Genomic DNA, 21,277 nt, shown 5'->3' with positions numbered 1-21,277 from the left:
AATGAAGGATTTGGACAATGAGTTTGCTTTTTCCTCCATGAAGATGCTTTGATAGGGCTTCACTAAGTCCACGTCCACTGTCTTGCTGGCTTCAAGTTTGTCTCCAGTAAGTGACAAGCATTTCCAGGGAAAAATACTGTAGCCTCAAAAGAATCTTTATTTGATTTAAGCGAGATGGCTACTGTTTAAAAAAAAAACATTTCCTTGGCCTTGCCAATCTCTACGGAGCCCCTAAAGGGTCATTGGAAAAAAAAAAAAAAAAACTCATTGTAATGAGTAATTTACTCATGATTAAGTTACTCATTGTAACTCACGTGTAAGTTACTCATTACAATGAGAGTGTCAAAAAACGGCTACCAATGAGTCATAGCTTATTTACCTGCTAGCGGTAGCTTCCTGCGTTGAGGTTGTCGTAGCTTATTTACCTGCTAGCGGTCCCATCTTGAATAAGGAATAAGTGGCTTTTATACATGCACACATGCAATGGACTAGTTACTCATTACAATGAGAAACTTACTCATGACATTAAGTTTCTCATTATTGTGAGAAACCAGTTAGGTTTTTTTTCAATGTCCCTTTAGGGGCTCCGTAAATATCAACAGGCATCGATGATACTATAGAATTGACGTGTGTCATGAATATATTCAATCAAAAATACTTGATGAATCAAAATACAGTGGGTTTCGAATATTGTACAAAACAGCTCAAATTTTGGAACATAGGCTCTATTGTTGTCCACTCTGCATATGGGACAGGGTCAATTGCTGGCAAATTCAGATTTTTGTGCAAGCGGAAACTTTGCTGTTCATTTGCCAATTCGGCCAACTAGTCTGTGCCAAACGAGAGTGTATTCTTAGAGATGTGCTCAGCAGATTTAAATTGTGGTGGCAGTAAGTTTCCGCCAGCTCGAATTATGGCTGAGCTGAGTTTTTGAAAAGCAATTTTTGTCAGTTTGATCAGGGAAGAATGATACTGAGGTCCGACGACAGCCATTTCATTCTGTATTTAACAAGGGTACCCACTCACTTTGTCTGTAGCCACACAGGCCAAGAGCAATGACAATGCTCCACTCATGCGCAGACTGCTGCAATTATGTATCGTCCTCTTACACACACAAATGTCTCCATTTAGATGGTCATTGCACCATATTTAAAGGGAAAGAGAGGGGCTGCTTTGATGGGTGATGAATGAAGTTGCCAGTTAACACACCTACAGAGGCACAGCCCACAGACTCTCGGATCTGCCGAGCTGTCCTCGTCTACAAAATTACCAATAGCGGTTTTATGCACCTTCAGCGCACAGTTGCACCACCACCAAGTCACTAAAATCCTCCCCTTATTGTTAATTTGGTCACAAGATCAGTACTTGATTGCAGCAGCACGAAAATAAAGAAAATGATACAATAACACACAAACAGATTTATGTGAAATATTTATCCAAAAACTTTATTTTCATCCAAAGGTACTCAAAAAATAAAAATAATATAAATCGAAAAATGCCACTCTTGACTTCAGCAGCATTGTGTGGTACGAAAACAAAAGATTAGTTTATATGATAATAAATAGCAATAAAGTAAGAAAGCAGAAAAACAAAAAAAAATTCCGATAGAGAATGGTGTGTGATTATTATATATATTTTTTTTTTTTTTCCACAATTTAACAAAATACCTGTGCTCGTGTCTTTGAAGGGTCTGGATACATTTTTAAACCGTGGAGTAAATGTAAGAAATATATTCATTGACAAAATTATAGAGGTGGATTCATAAGTATAAGACACAAAGCCTGACTCATAGGGACTTTTCAGTCCCATTTCGGATTCAGTTTTCAGGTAAAGAGCAGTTGTATAATAAAAAGCCAAAGATACGGAAATACATTTGTATAGTTTTCCTTACATGCTGCCCACCTGGACACAGCCTACTGAGGACTGTTGGTGATGGCTTTGAGAATGTCACATGTGTTCTTGGAGATGATCTCTCTAAGCTTCCGTACACGACGTGGGCTGGAGGCCCCCACGTAGCTGTGAGGCTGCAACACCGCCATGCCTTCGCTGACATTGCCCATTATGATAACTTGATCTTCAGCGGCAGCGGCTGTGATGTTGGGGCATGGGCAGCTCCAATTCATATTGAGGAAGTTCACCTCAAGAGGCTCCTGACCAAAAAAGCGGAGGCCCATCTTCTCATCCTTAAGGATCTCCTCCACATTTACAAGCGCGTGACCAGAGTCGTCCGCTGAGAACTCGGTCATGCGTCCCAGGACAACAAAGTCACTGCGACAGAAGCTGGTTACGATCTTCCCTCTCGGCTTGCAGGTTTTACAGTTATGACCTTTCCGGTAGGGGCACATTTCTTCGCACGCTTCTTTAGATTCAAAGTTGTTGTCATTGCCCCCACATCCTCCGTAGATGAATGACTGGCATTGGCGCAGGCTGCTGCTGTAGGCCCAGCGCGGTTCATAAGCTTTACAGGGACCCTGCAGGCTGGGGAGGTCGCAGGGGGCCGACAGCTCCGGACCACAGCATTGCATGCACTTGTCATAGGTTGCGAACAACTTCGTTGCCTGTTGGCCAATGCTGTAGCAGTGAGTAAAAGAAATGCAGTTGTTGCTTTGGGATTCATAGAACCAGCTCACTTTCTCCAGGTCACTCCTACAAACCTTGGGGTTGTCGGGTGGCTTCGCACACTCCTCAGGGTGACACTGGGTCAAGTTGATAGATTCTGGACTCTTTGGTGGTTCTGTGGGCAGCACCATGAGTGCGTGGTGGGCTTGCACCATGCCAGAGGGGTTCCGCGCTGTACAGGTGTAGACGCCTGAGTCTTGCATTTTGGCATTATAAATGACAAGCTGGCCAACATGGGTGACAACCATATTCCCCTGCACGTGATTGCGCCCCATGACAACTTTCTCGACCCCCTCCGAAAGCTGTTTCTCCCATGTGATCTCAGGTGGGGGGGCCCCTGTTACATCACACAGGAAGCTAGCCGTGTCACCCACATCTACAGTCTGGTGAAGGGGGGTGCTCAACACAAGAGGCGCCTGAGGCTCTGCAAGAAGTGGAATGGTCACCTGCAGGGGTGTGGTAGTCGGGTGGAGAGTGGTAATCGTGGGCAACGCGGGGCTCGTGCTCAGCCAGGTGAGGTGGAAACGACAGGTGACAACGGAGAGGCTGATGCCTTTCGAGCACGCCTCAGCATCCATGTAGCACTTATTGTAGTAGGTCATGCCATCGGATGCGCACGTGAAGTGTGGCTCCCTCTCGCAACGATCCCGGCATTTACACACCGGCTGGCCATCCCAGATGTCACACTCTGCCCCTTGCTGGGTACACATGAAGTTGGCACAGGTAGCTTCCTTGGGCATGCCCACGGGGCTGTCCTCCCCAAACATGTATCTGGCGGCCACACAACTGCGATTCCCACATACATTCTGGCAACACTTCTCAAAGGATTCACACTCCTGGAAGACAGACAGACAGACAAATTCAGATGCTGCAATGAGGTAGTAAAAAACAAACATGAAACTAGTAACGGTCATTTTGCAGTTTTGGAGAGAAGATGCCACTGTGGGGGAAGAGTTTTACATAATTGTTTTTAACATAAAAGGGACACCGAAAATGGAAAGATTGATTACTTGTATATAAATATAGTTGTGTTTTGAAATTTAAATGACTCTATTTACAAATGTTTTCAGACACAAACGGTGTTCGATTGATTTTTTATTTTTTTTTTATTTTTTACTTTGACTTGTGAGCACAAACTTGATACGAGAGCTGCTGTGGTTGCATTGACTCAACTCCAAACAAGCACCAGTTTCTTCAAAAAAGAGGCTTGACGCTAAGACCACTCTGTTATTTACTGTCAAACACAACATAAAATTGCACCTTATGTATTTAAAACGACTACATATCTTCGCCCTTTTTTCTGCTAGCTTAATGCTCATGCTAAATATCATCTATGTCAGTGGTTCTTGATTGTTGTCACAGTGAGACCCTCTTCCAAAGTTAGGAACAAAAAACAGATCATGTTCAAAAACACACATAACATGTTTTTTGAATTCAACTACTCACGATAACGTATGGACAGTGCCTTTCAGAAAACCTTATTAAGAAACTAGGGCCAAAAATAACTGCATGTCCAAAAATGTACACCTTGGCACAGAGCTCTTCAGTTTATGAAAGTGCACCATCAATAGTTTGTCTTCTTATTAGGAAATGAAGACTGCAGACCACCCCATATTATTGTGGTGGAGGCATTTGTGTGATCCTAGGAGTTATGTTGTCTGGGGCTTCAGGCTCTTGGTAGGGTTACGCATGGCAAGCAGGTCCAGGTGAGGGACCAGACAAAGCACGGCTCCATAAACCCCTATGACAAGTGAAACAAATGGATTCAGGCTTGCCTTGACCTGACACTGGTCACCGGGCAACCCCTCTGGAGCCAGGCCTGGAGGTAAGGCTATATGTTAAGCATCTGGTGGCACGTGGGGCTCGGCCAGGCACAGCTCAAAAGGGTAACGTCGCTCTCCCTTGCCATGGGCTCACCGCCTGTGGGATGAGACATAGGGGTTGGGTGCAGTGTGAGCTGGGTGGTAGCCGACGGCGGGGCCTTTGGCGATACGATTCCCAGCTACAAAAACCAGCTCTAGGGACGTGGACTGTCACTTCTCTGAAAGGGAAAGAGTCCGAGCTGGTGTGTGAGGTCAATAAGTTCCAACTAGAGAGAGTCAGGCTTGCCTCCACACATGGCTTGGGTTCTGGTATCAATCCTCTTGGGAAGGATTGGACACTTTTCAACTCTGGAGTTGCCCATAATGAGAGGCCCAGGCAGGTGTGGGTATACTTATTGCCCCTGGGCTTGGCGCCTGTACTGTACGTTGGACTTGACCCCGGTGGATGAGAGGGTAGCCTCCTTCCGCCTTGAGGTGGGGGGAGAGGTCCTTACTATTTTTGAGCCTATGCACCAACCTACCAACCAGCAGTCAAGACTACCCACCCTTTTTGGAGTCCTTGGAGAAGGTGCCGGAGAGCATTCCGGCTTGGGTGTCCATCGTTCTGCGGGGGGACGTCAATGCTCGCGTGGGCATTGACAGTGAGAACTGGAAGGGCATGATTGGGAATAGCAGCCACCCAATCGGAACCAGAGTGGTTTTCTGTTATTGGACTTCTGTGCTCACCACAGATTGTCCATAACAAACACCATCATTAGAGGGTAATTTATATGGAAGTCCATACATGCACTTGGCACCAGGACACCCTAGGTTGCCATTTGATGATTGACTTTGTGATTGTGCCAGGGGACTTGTGGCAGCATGTCTTGTACACTCGGTTAACAGGGGTGCGGAACTGTTTACTGTTCAGCAACTGGTGATGAGTTGGCGCCGATGGCGGGGGAAGATTCCGGTCCGACATATCAGGCCCAAACATATTGTGAGGGTCTGCTGGGAAGCTCTGACAGAATCAGAAGGAGTGTCAACTCCCACCTAGGCCAGAACTTCACCTATGTTCTGGAGGAGGCAGGGGACCTTGAACCTGAGTGGATCATGTTCTTTGCCTCAATTGCTGAGGCAGCCGACTGGAACTGTGGCCATCAGGTAATTGGTGCCTGTCATGGCAACAATCCCTGAATCCATTGGTGGACGCCAGTGGTGAGGGATGCCGTCAAGCTGAAGAAAGAGTATTATCGGGTGTGATGGGTATTGGCTGGCCAAGCAGTGTGCAGTTTTAGTGGTATCTGGGGCAAAAGCCTGGGCGTGGGAGGAGTTCGGTGAGGGCATGGAGAATAGCTTTCGGATGGCTTCGAGGAAATTCTGGTGCACCAGCTGGTGTCTCAGGAGAGGGAAGCAGGGCACCATCAACACTGTGTATAGTGCGGATGGGGTACTCCTAACTTCTACTCAGGAGGTTGTGTGTTGGTGGGGAGAATACTTTGAAGATCTCCTCAATATCACCAACATGCCTTCACATGAAGAAGCACAATCTGGGGTGTCTGAGCACTGTCCTATCTGTAGGGTTGAGGGCTGTTTAATACTTGTTTGGTCCGCATTGTAAGCAGTAAAGCAGCGGGTTCCTCGAGGGTCCATGAGGGTTCGCTCAACCAGTCCATGTGTGTTTTGTGGACTTGAAGAAGGCGTTAGACCGTGTCCCTCTGGAAGTCCTATGGGTGCTTCATCGGAAGTATGTGCGTCTGAAACCCTGATACAGGGTGTCCGGTCCCTGTACAACTGGTGTCAGAGTTTGGTCTGCATTGCCAACAGTTAGTTGGACTCATTTCCGTTGAGGGTTGGACTACGCCAAGACTGTTTTTTGTCTCTGAATCTGTACTATAATTTTTAGGCACAGCTGAGGTGTAGAAGTGGTCCAGTTGAGTGGCCTCTGTATTGAATTTCTGCTTGTTTCAGATGACATGCATGTCATTAAGCCATGATCTTCAATTCTCACTGGATCGGTTCACAGCAGAATGTGAAGCGGCTGGGATGAGAATCAGCACCTCTAAATCTGAGACCATGGACCTCAGTCGTAAAAGGGTGGAGTGTACTCTCCAGGTGCAATCCTTCTCCATGTGGAGGAATTTGAATATCTTTGGGTCTTGTTCACAAATGAGGAAAGAACGGAACGCGAGATTGACAGGCAGATCGGTGCAGCATCTGCAGCGATGAGTACTTTTTAATCAGTCCATTGTGGTGAAGAATGAACTAAGCCAAAAGGCAAACCTCTCTATTTACTGGTCAATCCACGTTCCTACCCTCACCTCTGGACCATCAGCCGTGGGTAAAAAAAAACAAGAATAAGATCCCGGATACAAGTGGCCAAAATACAGGGTGCCTGGGCTCACCCTGAGTGATAAGGTGAGAAGCTCAGTAATCTAGGAGATGCTCTGAGTAGAGACACTGCTCCTCCACATTGAAAGGTGCCAGATGAGGTGTACCTAACCCTGCCAGTTGACAGCTGGGATAGGCTCCAGCACTCCCCCCAATCCTTGTGAGGGTAAGTGGCTAAGAAAATGGATGGATGGATGGATGGATGATGGATGGATGGATGGATGGATGGATGGATGGATGGATGGATGGATGGATGGATGGATGGATGGATGAAAAAAAGCACACAGTAGCTTTTCAAAGTGAGTAGACCCCTCACATTTTTAAATGATTGTAAATTAAATATATACATGGGACAAGACTGAAGAAATGAGACTTGGCTACAAAATAAAATAGTCCGTGTATAGGTTGCAAAACTGTAAATTGATAGTTTCCTCAACAACAACAACAAAAAAACTCAACAGTCGTTGTTAGCATAACTACTGGCAAGATGTGATGTGTACAACCCACTTTTGTGAGATACTGTAAATGCAAGTTAATGTACTGTTCTTCTGACAGTATTTGTTGGTTAGTTCCAAAAGTAAAAATGTTTTTTTCTCTTGCATTATAATAGATAAAATGTGGAATTTTAATGTAAATGTCCAGTAAATTTTAAGTGTTTGTTGTTTCGCTCATGCAAACAGAGAAGAAAAGATGCCTATAATAGTGATAAAAATGAAATATATTCACTTAAATGTCATACATTTGTTTTATTTTGAAAAATTTTAAAACGTATTTTCAATTAGCTCAAAGAAGGCTCTTTGTTTAAATATTTGTCACTATTAATATATTTTCCTGTACTGTGAAATAAACTTGCTTACCTGATCTGATGCACACTCTCGCGTACAAGTGCTCATGGCGTCCACCCAGAGATTGGGATTCACATCGTTCGGGCACATCCCCGGGTGTGAGTATGTGATAAAAGGCAGAGCGCTCACTCGGAGCTCCATCGACACACTGGCCACAAACCAGATCCACCGTGGAAACAGCATCCACCACATCTCAGCACTGGAGCGCAGTAACACAAGCGCCCAAGACACAAGTTGGTTGAAGTTGTAAGGTCGGGGAAGGATTAAAAAGACCCGCAGGAGCACATCATACGCATGTCCAATCGCCTGACCCGCCCTCACTTTGACTGAGGTGTTGCGATCATTGCCAAGCAGTGCAAAGCAGGACAGGTTGGAGTGATACCAAGAAACTGGAGGAACATTTTTTAAGTTAGTGGTCGGCATTGGGCTGGGACTGGCGGCGTACCTGCCTGTTGACAGGCCCCCTCCCCACAGTGACCCTCCCTCTCTCCCAAATGCACACACACACACACACACACACAACGTTAACCCTTAGAATGCTCCACTGGTGCCAAAGCGCACTAAGCGCTAAGACGGAGAGAGGACCGCTGCAGGAAAATGTTAGGGTGTACAGAAGTTGACTTGAAATGTGTAATGCCACATCCAAGGTACGTTTCATATGACTTAATTTAAGAAAGACTGGACTTATTTCATTGGATGATACAGTATAAATGGTCTAGGAAGACCAGTGAGATTTCATGAGAGCCCCCTATATATCCCAAAAACATGCAACATTAATTGGACACTTTAAATTTGTGATTGAGAGTACAACTGTTTGTCTCGACGTGCCCTGCGAATGGCTAGCAAACAGTTCAGGGTGTTTCCCTGCCTCCTGCCGGTTGACAGCTGGGATAGGCTCTAGCATTGCCCTGCCCCTTGTGAGGATAAGTGGCTCAGAAAATGAATGGAGGATATATATTGGGATTTGCCACAGAACGTCATTATTTTTCATGTGCACCTATCTCCTGCCTCTTCCTCTCTAACACCAACTGCCCTCATGTCTTCCCTCACCACATCCATAAACCTTCTGTTTGGTCTTCCTTTTGCTCTTTTGCCTTCAGCTCCATCCTCAGCACCCTTCCACCAATATACTCACTCCTTCGCCTCTGGACATGTCCAAACCATCGAAGACTGCCCTCTTGAAACTTGTATGCCACACATCCAAGTTTGGCTGTCCCTCGAATTAGTTCATTTCTAATCCTATCCACTCTACTCACTCCTAGCGAGAACCTTAACATCTTCATTTCTGCCACCTCCAGTTCTGCTTCCTGTTGTTTTTTCAGTACCACCATCTACAATCCGTACATCATGGCCGCCCACATCACTGTTTTATAAACTTTGCCCTTCATCCGAGTAGACACTCTTCAGCCACATAACACACCAGACACCTTCTGCTAGCTGTTCCAACCTGCTTGGATGCATTTCTACACTTCCTTACCAGACTCAGCAGTGCTCTTGATTGTTTACCCCAAGTATTTGAAGTTGTCCACCCTCGTTATCTATTTTCCTATGTCAGCCTATCCATTACCACAGCAAACAGGATGGAGCTCGGAGCTGATACCTGATGCAGTCCCACCTCCACCTTAAATTCTTCTGTCACACCTATGGCAGACCTCACCACTGTTCTCCTGCCCTCATGCATATCCTGTACATATTTCTCCACCACATCAGACTTACCCATGCAGTACCACAGTTCCTCTCTTGGAACTCTGTCATAGGCTTTCTCAAGATCCACAAAGAAACAATGTAGCTCCTTCCAAGATTCTCTGTACTTTTCCATGGACATCTTCAAGGCATGAAACCATACTGCTGCACGCAAATACTTATTTTAGAGATGAAAGTAGACTTTCGGGAAAATTCCTGAAAATACAAATGCGAGCACTCGGAGGTCTGGGGGAATTTCCCCCCTGGGAAATTTTTGAAAAAATGGATGGCTGTGGTGCATTCTGGCGATATCTGTGAACAAAATTCAGACAAAAATTGAAAGTAAAATTTCTAAGTCCTGACCCCCCAAAAAATTGGGCAGAAGTTCCCCAAGAGCCACGCCCAGATTTTTTTTGCCCCCCATGCCCCTATCACTGGATAGTACAAAATCACATTTGTCATTAAAATATGCTTAAAATATGCCATCTTATCTCAAGACAAATGAATTAAGTGAACTATTAAGTAAAAAGACATCTAAAATTGTCCTTTCCCGCACATTATACATATTATAGATATAGAATATATCCTAGAATTTCTACACCATACAGCAAAACATGTTAAAGAAGTTGATCTGTAGTAATTACTATTAACGTTTAAGTCTCAAACTTGTTACGTCGCGTTGTCCTGATACACTCGACCACATTGCTCACTATCTTAGATATAGATCTAGTAATACTAATAGTACAATCAGTTGCCTTTAATATATATATATATATATATATATATATATATATATATATATATATATATATATATATATATATACATACACAGTCACTCACATTTGAAACATGTATGGGTGTGGTCAGTCATGCTCGCAGATAAAGTTGCGGGTGTAAGATGGCCTTTAAATAAGTGACTGGATTAATATAACATAACTGTAAATTAGAAATAAAATAAATACATAACTAAAATAGAAAAGTAAAATTTAAAACTCAGAAATGATCATTTGAAATTTTAACTGATATTAGTAGAACATGATATAAACGGTATTTAAAGATTTTCATCAATAATCAATAAATTGATCTGCCAAACTTAACCTCAAGACAAGTTAAATGCACTGGCCTGTTAAGGAATAAATATGAACGGTCTATACAGGCAATATTTTGAAAATGCTGAAAGTTTAGTTCAATATAATCGGAGTTTGTGGCAACAAGCTTGCAATACATTGTAACAAACATTCCTGTCGGAAATCGTGACGTATTGTTGGGAGAGTGGGGGGGCAAGCACAATGGGACTGCCGTAAATAGGAGGCCGACTTGCTAGAACGCACCTTTATCCTGCATGCGCTCCACGTATTGGCCACACCTGAATCAAGCGACGAGGTGGATGATAGTCTGTTTTTTTTTTTGTTTTTTTTTTACGCCGTCACACTGCCTCGTGATCGACGCAAAGAGCACCCCTGCCTGGTGTAACTGAATTTCCTTTGACATGCCTCATGATGTTGATGACTTTTGACGTAAATGCGCTCGCATTACGTGAAGCAATTCTGAACATGCGCTTTCGTACATGCTCAGTACGGTTAACTTGCATTTCCTGTTTCCGGGTGAATGCCGGTTGTTTTGAAGCAGCCTTGTTTAGTTAACAACGTTTATAAAATAAACACGTAAATTAATATCAAGACCACACAAAAGAAGCAACGACTTGAGATAATGCATGGGAGGGGCATTACTGTTACAAGTGTTCGTGCCCTCAACATGGCTACGCTCGTGAAAGCAAAACACGTTCGTCCAATGTTGTCAACTAATATCGGGATTAATTTTAGGCGATTTTTCCTACATTTTCTGGAGCAATTTTCATGAAAATTTAAAAATCCGGAATTCCGGGAAAATCCTGAGGACTTTCATCACTGTTACTAATATCCTGGGTCAAGCCTCCACGACTCATTCCCATAACTTCGTTGTGAGGCTCATCAACTATAGTCCCAGAGCTCTCCACATCATCCTTGTTCTTAGAAATGGGCACGTGTATACTTTTCCTCCATTTTCAGGCATGTTTTTACCATCTAGAATTCTGTTGAACAAGCTGGTCAAAAACTCAACAACCATCTTTCCAAATTGCTTCCATACCTCCACAGGTATGCCATCTGGACCATGTGGCTTTCTATTTTTCATCCTCTTCAGTGCCTTTTCAATGTCTTCTTCTTCTTTTCCTTTCGGCTTGTCCCGTTAGGGGTTGCCACAGCGTGTCATCTTTTTCCATTTTAGCCTACCTTCTCCATCTTCCTTTCTAACCCCAACTGCCCTCATGTCTTCCCTCACCACATCCATAAACCTTCTCTTTGGTCTTCCTCTCGCTCTTTTGCCTGGCAGCGCCATCCTCAGCACCCTTCCACCAATATACTCACTCTCTTGGTTCTGAACATATCCAAACCATCGAAGTCTGCTCTGAATGGAGGATATATATTGGGATTTGCCACAGAACGTCATTATTTTTCATGTGCACCTATCTCCTGCCTCTTCCTCTCTAACACCAACTGCCCTCATGTCTTCCCTCACCACATCCATAAACCTTCTCTTTGGTCTTCCTTTTGCTCTTTTGCCTGGCAGCTCCATCCTCAGCACCCTTCTACCAATATACTCACTCTCGCCTCTGAACATGTCCAAACCATCGAAGTCTGCTCTCTCGAATCCTGTCTCCAAAACATCCAACTTTGGCTGTTCCTCTAATGAGCTAATTTCTAATCCTATCCAACCTGGTCACTCCGACCGAGAACCTCAACATCTTCATTTCTGCTACCTCCAGTTCTGCTTCCTGTTGTTTCTTCAGTGCCACCGTCTCTAATCCGCACATCATGGCCGGCCTCACCACTGTTTTGTAAACTTTGCCCTTCATCCTAGCAGAGACTCTTCTGTCACATAACACACCAGACACCTTCCGCCAGCTCTTCCAACGTGCTTGGACCTGTTTCTTCACTTCTTTACAACACTCACCACTGCTCTGGATTGTTGATCCTAAATATTTGAACTCCTCCACCCTCGCTATCTCTTCTCCCTGTAGCCTCACTCTTCCCCCTCCACCTTTCTCATTCACGCACATATATTCTGTTTTACTTCGGCTAATCTTCATTCCTCTCCTTTCCAGTGCATGTCTCCATCTTTCTAATTGTTCCTCTGCATGCTCCCTGCTTTCACTGCATATCACAATATCATCTGCGAACATCATGGTCCAAGGGGATTCCAGTCTAACCTCATCTGTCAGCTTATCCATTACCAATGCAAACAGGAAGGGGCTCAGAGCTGATCCCTGATGCAGCCCCACCACCACCTTAAATTCCTCTGTCACACCTAAGGCACACCTCACCATTGTTCTGCTGCCATCATACATGTCCTGTACTATTTTAACATACTTCTCTGTCACACCAGACTTACGCATGCAGTACCACAGTTCCTCTCTTGGTACTCTGTCATTGGCTTTCTCTAGGTCCACAAAGACACAATGTAGCTCCTTCTGACCTTCTCTGTACTTTTCCACTGGCATCCTCAAGGCAAATAATGCATCTGTGGTACTCTTTCTAGGCATGAAACCATACTGTTGCTCGCAGATACTTACTTCTGTCCTGAGTCTAGCCTCCACTACTCTTTCCCATAACTTCATTGTGTGGCTCATCAACTTTATTCCTCTATAGTTCCCACAGCTCTGAACATCCCCTTTGTTCTTAAAAATGGGAACTAGAACACTTTTCCTCCATTCTTCAGGCATCTTTTCGCCCGCTAGTATTCAGTTGAATAAGTTGGTCAAAAACTCCACAGCCATCTCTCCAAATTGCTTCCATACCTCTACTGGTATGTCATCAGGACCAACTACCTTTCCATTTTTCATCCTTTGTAGTGCCTTTCTGACTTCCCCTTTAGTAATCATTTCCACTTCCTGGTCCTTCACTCTTGCCTCTTCAACTCTTCCTTCTCTCTCATTTTCTTCATTCATCAACTTCTCAAAGTATTCTTTCCATCTATTTAGCACACTACTGGCACCAGTCAACACATTTCCATCTCTATCCTTCATCACCCTTACCTGCTGCACATCCTTCCCATCTCTATCCCTCTGTCTGGCCAACCTGTAGAGATCCTTTTCTCCTTCTTTCGTGTCCAACCTGGTGTACATGTCTTCATATGCCTCTTGTTTAGCCTTTGCCACCCCTACCTTTGCCCTACGTCGCATCTCGATGTACTCCTTTCGCCTCTCCTCAGTCCTCTCAGTGTCCCACTTCTTCTTCGCTAATCTCTTTTCTTGTATGACTCCCTGTATTTTGGGGTTCCACCACCAAGTCTCCTTCTCCCCTTTCCTTCCAGAAGACACACCAAGTCCTCTCCTGCCTGTCTCTCTGATTACCTTGGCTGTCGTTGTCCAGTCTTCCAGGAGCTTCTGCTGTCCATCGAGAGCCTGTCTCACCTCTTTCCGAAAGGCCGCACAACATTCTTCCTTTCTCAGCTTCCACCACATGGTTCTCTGCTCTACCTTTGTCTTCTTAATCTTCCTACCCACCACCAGAGTCATCCCACATACTACCATCCTATGCTGTCAAGTTACACTCTCCCCTACCACTACTTTACAGTCAGTAACCTCCTTCAGATTACATCGTCTGCACAAAACATAATCCACCTGCGTGCTTCTACCTCTGCTCTTGTAGGTCACTATATGTTCCTCCCTCTTCTGGAAATAAGTGTTCACTACAGCCATCTCCATCCTTTTTGCAAAGTCCACCACCATTTGTCCCTCAAAGTTCCTTTCCTGGATGCCGTACTTACCATCACTTCTTCATCGCCCCTGTTTCCTTTACCAATATGTCCATTACAATCTGCACCAATCACAACTCTCTCACTGTCTGGGATGCTCAGAACTACTTCATCTAGTTCCTTCCAGAATTTCTCTTTCAACTCTAGGTCACATGCTACCTGTGGGGCATAGCCGCTAACCACATTATACATAACACCCTCAATTTCAAATTTTAGTCTCATCACTCGATTTGATACTCTTTTCACCTCCAAGACATTCTTAGCCAGCTCTTCCTTTAAAATAACCCCTACTCCATTTCTCTTCCCATCTACTCCGTGGTAGAAAAATTTAAACCCTGCTCCCAAACTTCTAGCCTTACTACCTTTCCACCTGCTCTCTTGGATACACAGAATATCAACCTATCTCCTAATCATCATGTCAACCAACTCCTGAACTTTTCCTGTCATAGTCCCAACATTCAAAGTCCCTACACTCAGTTGTAGGCTCTGTGCATTCCTCTTTCTTTTCTGACGATGGATCTGGTTTCCTCCTTTTCTTTGTCTTTGACCCACAGTAGCTGAATTTCCACCAATGCTCTGCAGGTTAGCAGTGCCGGGGCGGGCGTTGTTAACCCGGGCCACGACCGATCCGGTATGGGATTCTTTAGATGAACGCTCATATTTGTGTTTGGCACAGTTTTTACGCCGGATGCCCTTCCTGACCCAACCCTCTGCATTTATCAGGGCTTGGGACCGGCCTACAGATTGCACTGGTTTGTGCCCCCATAGGGCTGCATTCAGTGCCTTTCCAATGTCCCTCCTTAATAATCATTGCCACTTCTTGGTCCATCACACTTGCATGCTCTTCTCTTCTTTCTCTCTAATTCTTCTTTTTCATCAACTCCTAAAAGTTTTCTTTTCACATGTCCAGCACACTGCTGGCACTAGTCAACATATTTCCATCTCTATCCTTGATTATCCTTACATGCTCCACATCCTTCCCATCACTATCCCTCTGTCTCTGTCTGGCCAACCTGAATAGATCACTTTTACCTTTTTCAGTGTCTAAACTGGCATACATGTCATTAGCCATTGCTAATAGTGTGTACCTATGTCTAATGAAACAGCACTATTAAAGAAGCGGAAATCTCAATCTAAATCTAACATATACTCTACTAGAAGCTCTGTAACCAAGAAAATTGACCTTTTCGATGGCGACGTTAAGCTCTGCCCCCTTAGCCATGTCCCACAAGCTTTCGAAATGGCGATTGAACATAACATGTTTGAAGTCGATTCTCTATCGCGTATTCCAGATAATATTGGGGTATGTTTTTTGCCATATGTGTCAGACTTATCCAAGAGAGATCTACAGAGAGGTCTCAACTATTTCTCGCAAGGTTTTGTACACTGAATTAAGATTTTGTACGGAGCAGGACGCAATGTCAGAGTTTCAGCGAAATATTGGCAATCGGTGCAAAAAAGGTTGACGCCTCACAAACTACATATTGCCAAAAGGATAAAATTGTGGAATCGTACTAAATATGTAAATCAGGGTGTGTGTGAGTACGTTTTACTTGGAAAGATCATGAGTAATATCATTGTAGTCTTTGTAAGTGAGTGGGTGTATTCATTTGACTTGGCTCATAATCGAACTCGGTGCTTTGTCTCAAAGGTCTGATGTGATAGAAATGGGCAAACAGACATTTCTCTTGGATGACATCGCGCATTGAGAATCCCTAACCCAAGTCTTCGGCATGAAACATTACACACTCCATTCGGCAGGTCAGTGATACACTAACAAAGTGAAAGTTGTTCTCCTGCAATGTATAAAGCACAAACTCAGATAAGATACTTTTCCCTCATTACCTTTGAACATACAGCCTTGTGATTGTTGATATCATTCACATTGAGTTGTACATGTGGTCTTCCGGAAGCCTTAATCCATCGTAGACACTTTGTCAACTGTGTTTTAGCCTTTGGAAAATTAATCAAGCAGGCCCCTTGTAACCTAGCAGGATATCTTTCATCAGAATTGTACGTTCCCCAAGTGCATCTGAGGACCATTTTGTTCGTAACCTTAACTTTTCAAAGTGCACGCAACTGATAACCAGCATTGCTTGTGGGACAATGTGGCGAGACAGGTGTGTAAAGTCAGGGGTTAAGACAATGCAGCTATCTGATTGGCTATTATTGTACGAGTGATTGACAGGTCGGAAAAGTCCATTGCTATGAAATGAGGATAGTAGATTGTTCAATGATTTATATTATAGTCCGCCTTTCAAAGTCCACCTCCACTCCATGTATTATCCTGAATCTGATGCACCTGTGTGTGGTCGTTAGCTGCATAAAGACACCTGTCCACCCCATACAATCAGTAAGACTCAAACTTGTAACATGGCCAAGACCAAAGAGCTGTCCAAAGACACCAGAGACAAAATTGTACAACTCCACCCTGCTGGAAAGGGCTACAGAGAAATTGCCACGCAGCTTGGTGAAAAAAGGTCCACTGTTGGAGCAATAATTAGAAAATGGAAGAAGCTAAACATGACGGTAAATCTCAACCAGAGTGGAGCTCCATGCAAGGTGAGGAATCAGCTCAGGACTACACAACAGGAGTTGGTCAATGACCTAAAAAGAGCTGGGACTACCGTTTCCAAGGTGACTGTTGATAATACACTAAGACGTCATGGTTTGAAATCATGCATGGCCCGGAAGGTTCCCCTGCTTAATCCAGCACATGTCAAGGCCCGTCTTCAGTTTGCCAATGACCATTTGGATGATACAGAGGAGTCATGGGAGAAACCTTTGCGGTCAGATGAAATCAAAATGGAACTTTTTGGTCATAATTCCACTAACCGTGTTTGGAGGAAGACGAATGATGAGTTCTATCCCAAGAACACCATCCCTACTGTGAAAGATGGGGGTGGTAGCATCATGCATTGAGGGTGTTTTTCTGCACATGGGACAGTACGACTGCACTGTATTAAGAAGAGGATGACCACGGCCAGGTATTGTGAGATTTTGGGGAACAGCCTCTTTCCCGCAGTGAGAGCATTGAAGACGGATCGTAGCTGGGTCTTTCAATATGACAATGACCCAAAGCACACAGCCAGGAAAACCAAGAAGTGGCTTCGTAAGACGCATATCAAAGTTCTGGCGTGGCCTAGCCAGTCTCCAGACCTAAACCCAATAGAAAATAGAAAATTCTTAGCGGTAGCCCAGAGACCTGGCTGATCTAGAGAACCACACAAAGAGTTTATGGATTTTTTTGAAAAAATTTTTTTGCTCAAACTTGGTTGACGTCTTCTCTGTATTTGTAACAGCTCTCGCTCAGCTTTGAGTCAAATGTAACAAAGTAACAAATGCCACCCACATTTTAACACAACCACTTTTGAATGAGATCCTTTACGAGGTGAGCCGAGGACAATATCTTGAACAAAAGACATTAAAAGATCACTTGAAAGGCAACAAACAAGTGTGTTATTATAATTCACACTGCTCATTCCTTTCCAGGCCGCACATTCCCAATTGGTCCTTGGCAGTTCAGCCAAGGACATAGAAGCTATTAAGGCAGCCTTCTCATTCAATAACATTGTATTTGGATGCTGTGTCCAAGTCTGTGCGGGGAGTATTTTGTTTGTTTTTGACCGCATGTTCCAATTTTCGAGAAAAAAAAAAAAAGTTTTACTGTTTCATAGCCAATGACAAACTGAATAGTACCACATATAAAGTGACATGGAGGTGGCCAAACATCCGTTGTCTATTTTATTTTATTTTTTTTGCCCATTTGGGTGAGTTGGAACCTCTTGCAATTAGCATCAAGTTCAATTGCAGGGCAGTAGATGGACAGTCATAGATTCTTCGTTTTCTCCATTTTTGGTGAGAAAAGGAATGGCTACAGTGGCAAATGTGTGTGAACTCCCTTTACCTGATTTGTTATATGCAATAACATTGCTAAGACAGAGCATGACAAAAACAGGGGTCACAAAACTGGTGCCTGTGGGCCCCCAAGGATTACATGAGTAACCTGTGGGCCTGTTCTAATAGCACACCAGTAAAAATACATTTCTCCGGGCACTCCAGTAAACTCCCACATCTTAAAAACATTCCTTAATTGGTGACTCTAAATGTCCTTTGGGTGTGATTGTGAATTGATGTTTGTTTCTATGTGTCCTGTGATAAGGTGGCAACCAGTTCAGGGTGTACCCCACCCCCAGCCCGATGACAGCTGGGATTGACTCCAGCACTCCCGCAACTCTTGTGAGGATAAGTGGCTCAGAAAATGGATGGTTGTATAGAGCAAATTTGTCAAGTATGTCAGACTAGTAGTCCAAGAAGTAATTATGTTTCAAAGAGGTTGATGACCCTTGGTCTAAAATATACACACACCAAAAAAAATTATAAACATCAAACTGCATGAAAATGTAATGTAGGTTTTGGGGCAAGCAGTATTTATTGTTTTACTGGTCATAGTGTTTCATCAGATTACATTATTGTTGGCCTCTACACAAGAAGGTTCCGATTGGGATCTAATACCAGCACAAGTGTCATTTTATATGCTGCTCGTTGGCTGAAAAAAAATAAAAAAAACTTTCGCTATCAGGACCCTTTCGTTTATTATTTTTACCTACTTCTTTCAATTTATATTTCTTGTTTTGCTGGTCATAGTGTTTCATCACATTACATTATTGTTGGCCTCTACACAAGAAGATTGTGATTGGGATCTAATACCAGCACAAGAGTCATTTTATATGCTGCTCATTGGTTGGAAAAAAAAAAAACAAACCTCTCTACTTGTCCCCTTTCATTTATTATTTTTATCTACTTTTAAAAAATGTGTTATTTTCCAGCCTTACAGCAGCGAAACCAGTGCCTGGGGTAGGCCTTCTACATTACTAATATGAGAAGGATCCAAGAGTATATTACATTAAGCTTACTAGCTATTGTTGTCTTCAATTATAAACAAATATGTCACACTGGCTGTATGCAGAAGTAGCCAGACGTTTTGTCAATCATTATAATATTAGTAGCTTCAATAAATGCCACTATCATGCCCACTAGTGGGTACAACCTTAAGTACATCATTATTTTTGTGGTCGTGTTTCAAACTCCAAGGATTTTCTTATCAAAATCCTTTAATTCCAATATTTCTAATCTTTCGGAAAACTGTTCAATTTATGTGGAACTGCGACAGAAATGAATCTTCTCACTGTAAAAGGCATTTTGATTTGGAGTGAATTACGTATTATATTAGGAAGGTATGGGGTGGTTTGGTAGGAGTTCAATCTTGTATTGTAAAATGAAAGGTCAAATAATCCATATGACTAAACATTTAGTAGCTGAGGCATCTTCATTTTCAGAAGTGAAGAACTGAAGAGGGTTTCAGTTGTTTCAAACATGAACAGGAATATTAAAAGGCACATTTATTTGTAAAAAGCCATCCGTTTTCTAGTCACTTATCCCGTTCAGTGTTTTAGAAGTTGTAGCTAATTCTAGCTAACTGTTGCACCTCTCCAGTATAAAATACTTCGACGAGGTAGCCACCTGAGTTCTTTCCTCACTCCAAAGTAGGAAACTAATAAATTAATTCAATGGTAATTACTCTGTCTATTACAACTTTACTATTTACTTGTCCATTTAGTCCTCCATCAAAAAGTCTCTGAAATAATGTTTCCCTTATGAGTAAAGGTGAACTAATGTAGCAGCTATCATATAAACTCCCCACTTCTAACTGTCTTGCAGATGATGAAATAATATACCTGGTTATGTAACAAAAAGTGTGAACATTTAATAACAAAATAAAGGTTAGAAAAGCAAATCTCTTTACTCAACAAACAGTCATTCAGTAAATAAAGTGAACAAAACAGGTACACACTGCATACATGTCTAGGCTAACCTAAGATATGGGCCCAAACAAAACTGAATCTTGCCGGCAAAGCAAACCAAATTCAAACCCCAATGTTACTGCGGTGCTTCTCCAGGCAGGAGTGAAGAAAGGTGAAGGTGGTTTTTCCTCTGTCCAGCGTCCTCACGGTCCTCGTCCTTTTTTTCTTCCTTGAAGTCCAAACACAGGCCTTGCTAGCCACGTGAGCTCCTCGCTAGCGCCCTTGTCTTCTCCTTTGTGGTCCAACACACAGGCCTTGCTAGCTAGCATTAGCTGGTTGCTAGCACCCAAGCCAAGTCCCATGCATGCACTTAGCCCCTGTGGTAGCGGCTAACTCCAACACGAGAGGGAATGAACTTACAGTACATTTGAATAACATTTGAATTGGTAATTCTGTGACATGTTGGTATTACAGGGTTCATACTCAGTCTGACCCAAAAAATTTAAGGGCTTTTTAGGGGCATTCTTAGGGGCTGACACGGAAAATTTAGGGCCATCGTGGGAAATCAAGAGTACGGAAAAAAGACTCACCCAATGGTGCCATCAACCGTTCTTGGTTCATAAATGTTCCAGTACCTCAGTACCTGTGACAGTGATCACCTGTCGCCCCTTGTGGTAGTTCTCATTGATATGACCATTGTCAACGTCTTCACATAACAGTATACAGAAAAACAGATTCTAACTACAATTGCAAGTATATACACAAATGTCTTCTACTGATGTCTGTTTCAGCACCCCTACTCTAGCTCCTTGAGCCTACCCAGTGCCTCCTCTATTTGTTGCTGCAGAGGTGCCAAAGTGGCTCTCTTGTCCTTTGCTCTGCCTCTGAGTGCATTGGCCTCAGTGATAAACCTCAGATTCCTTTTTTCTTCTGCGTCCTCACACAGCCTGTCAGCCTTCTCAATAAGCGTAGATATGTCAGTCTCTATTCTGGCTATTTTGGCTTTGAGGCAGTAGAGATGACAAGTGGGCAGCGATGCCAAATGTAGCCAGGTACGAACTCTTCCTTTCCCCACAGTGGTAGTTTTTAGCAATGTCACTGTCTGGGAACATGACTGCAAACACTTTCGAATTATTTTCACAAGATTTCTAACTGTAATGGCTGCAGATCACTTTTAAAGTCCACACGATCTCTGCCTTTAACGAGTCCGTCTTCGTGTATTGAACTACGTTCATAAAGCCTGACTTCTGGCTGGACAACTGTAGGTGCGCATTAGGGATCGCAACCGGCTACAAATAACCGGTTATAACCCGCTTTTGGTTTGTTTGTTTTTTTTA

General features: G+C 43.5%; 1 protein-coding gene across 1 annotated transcript; it reads right to left on the bottom strand.

The window, feature by feature from the left end:
- Positions 1-1,640: 1,640 nt before the first annotated feature.
- On the bottom strand, positions 1,641-7,849 carry wfikkn2b (WAP, follistatin/kazal, immunoglobulin, kunitz and netrin domain containing 2b). Its single transcript, XM_061810600.1, has 2 exons — positions 7,670-7,849; positions 1,641-3,455 (listed from the first exon to the last, which is right to left on the bottom strand). The coding sequence occupies exons 1-2, from the start codon at positions 7,847-7,849 to the stop codon at positions 1,914-1,916; spliced, it is 1,722 nt and encodes a 573-aa protein (XP_061666584.1). The 3' UTR covers positions 1,641-1,913.
- Between the last annotated feature and the right edge of the window lie 13,428 nt (positions 7,850-21,277).

Source organism: Syngnathoides biaculeatus, chromosome 22 (genome assembly GCF_019802595.1).
Source record: "Syngnathoides biaculeatus isolate LvHL_M chromosome 22, ASM1980259v1, whole genome shotgun sequence".
Lineage (NCBI taxonomy): Eukaryota > Metazoa > Chordata > Actinopteri > Syngnathiformes > Syngnathidae > Syngnathoides > Syngnathoides biaculeatus.
The sequence above is the reverse complement of the archived record's forward strand: the minus strand, read 5'-3'. Positions and strand labels throughout refer to the sequence as shown.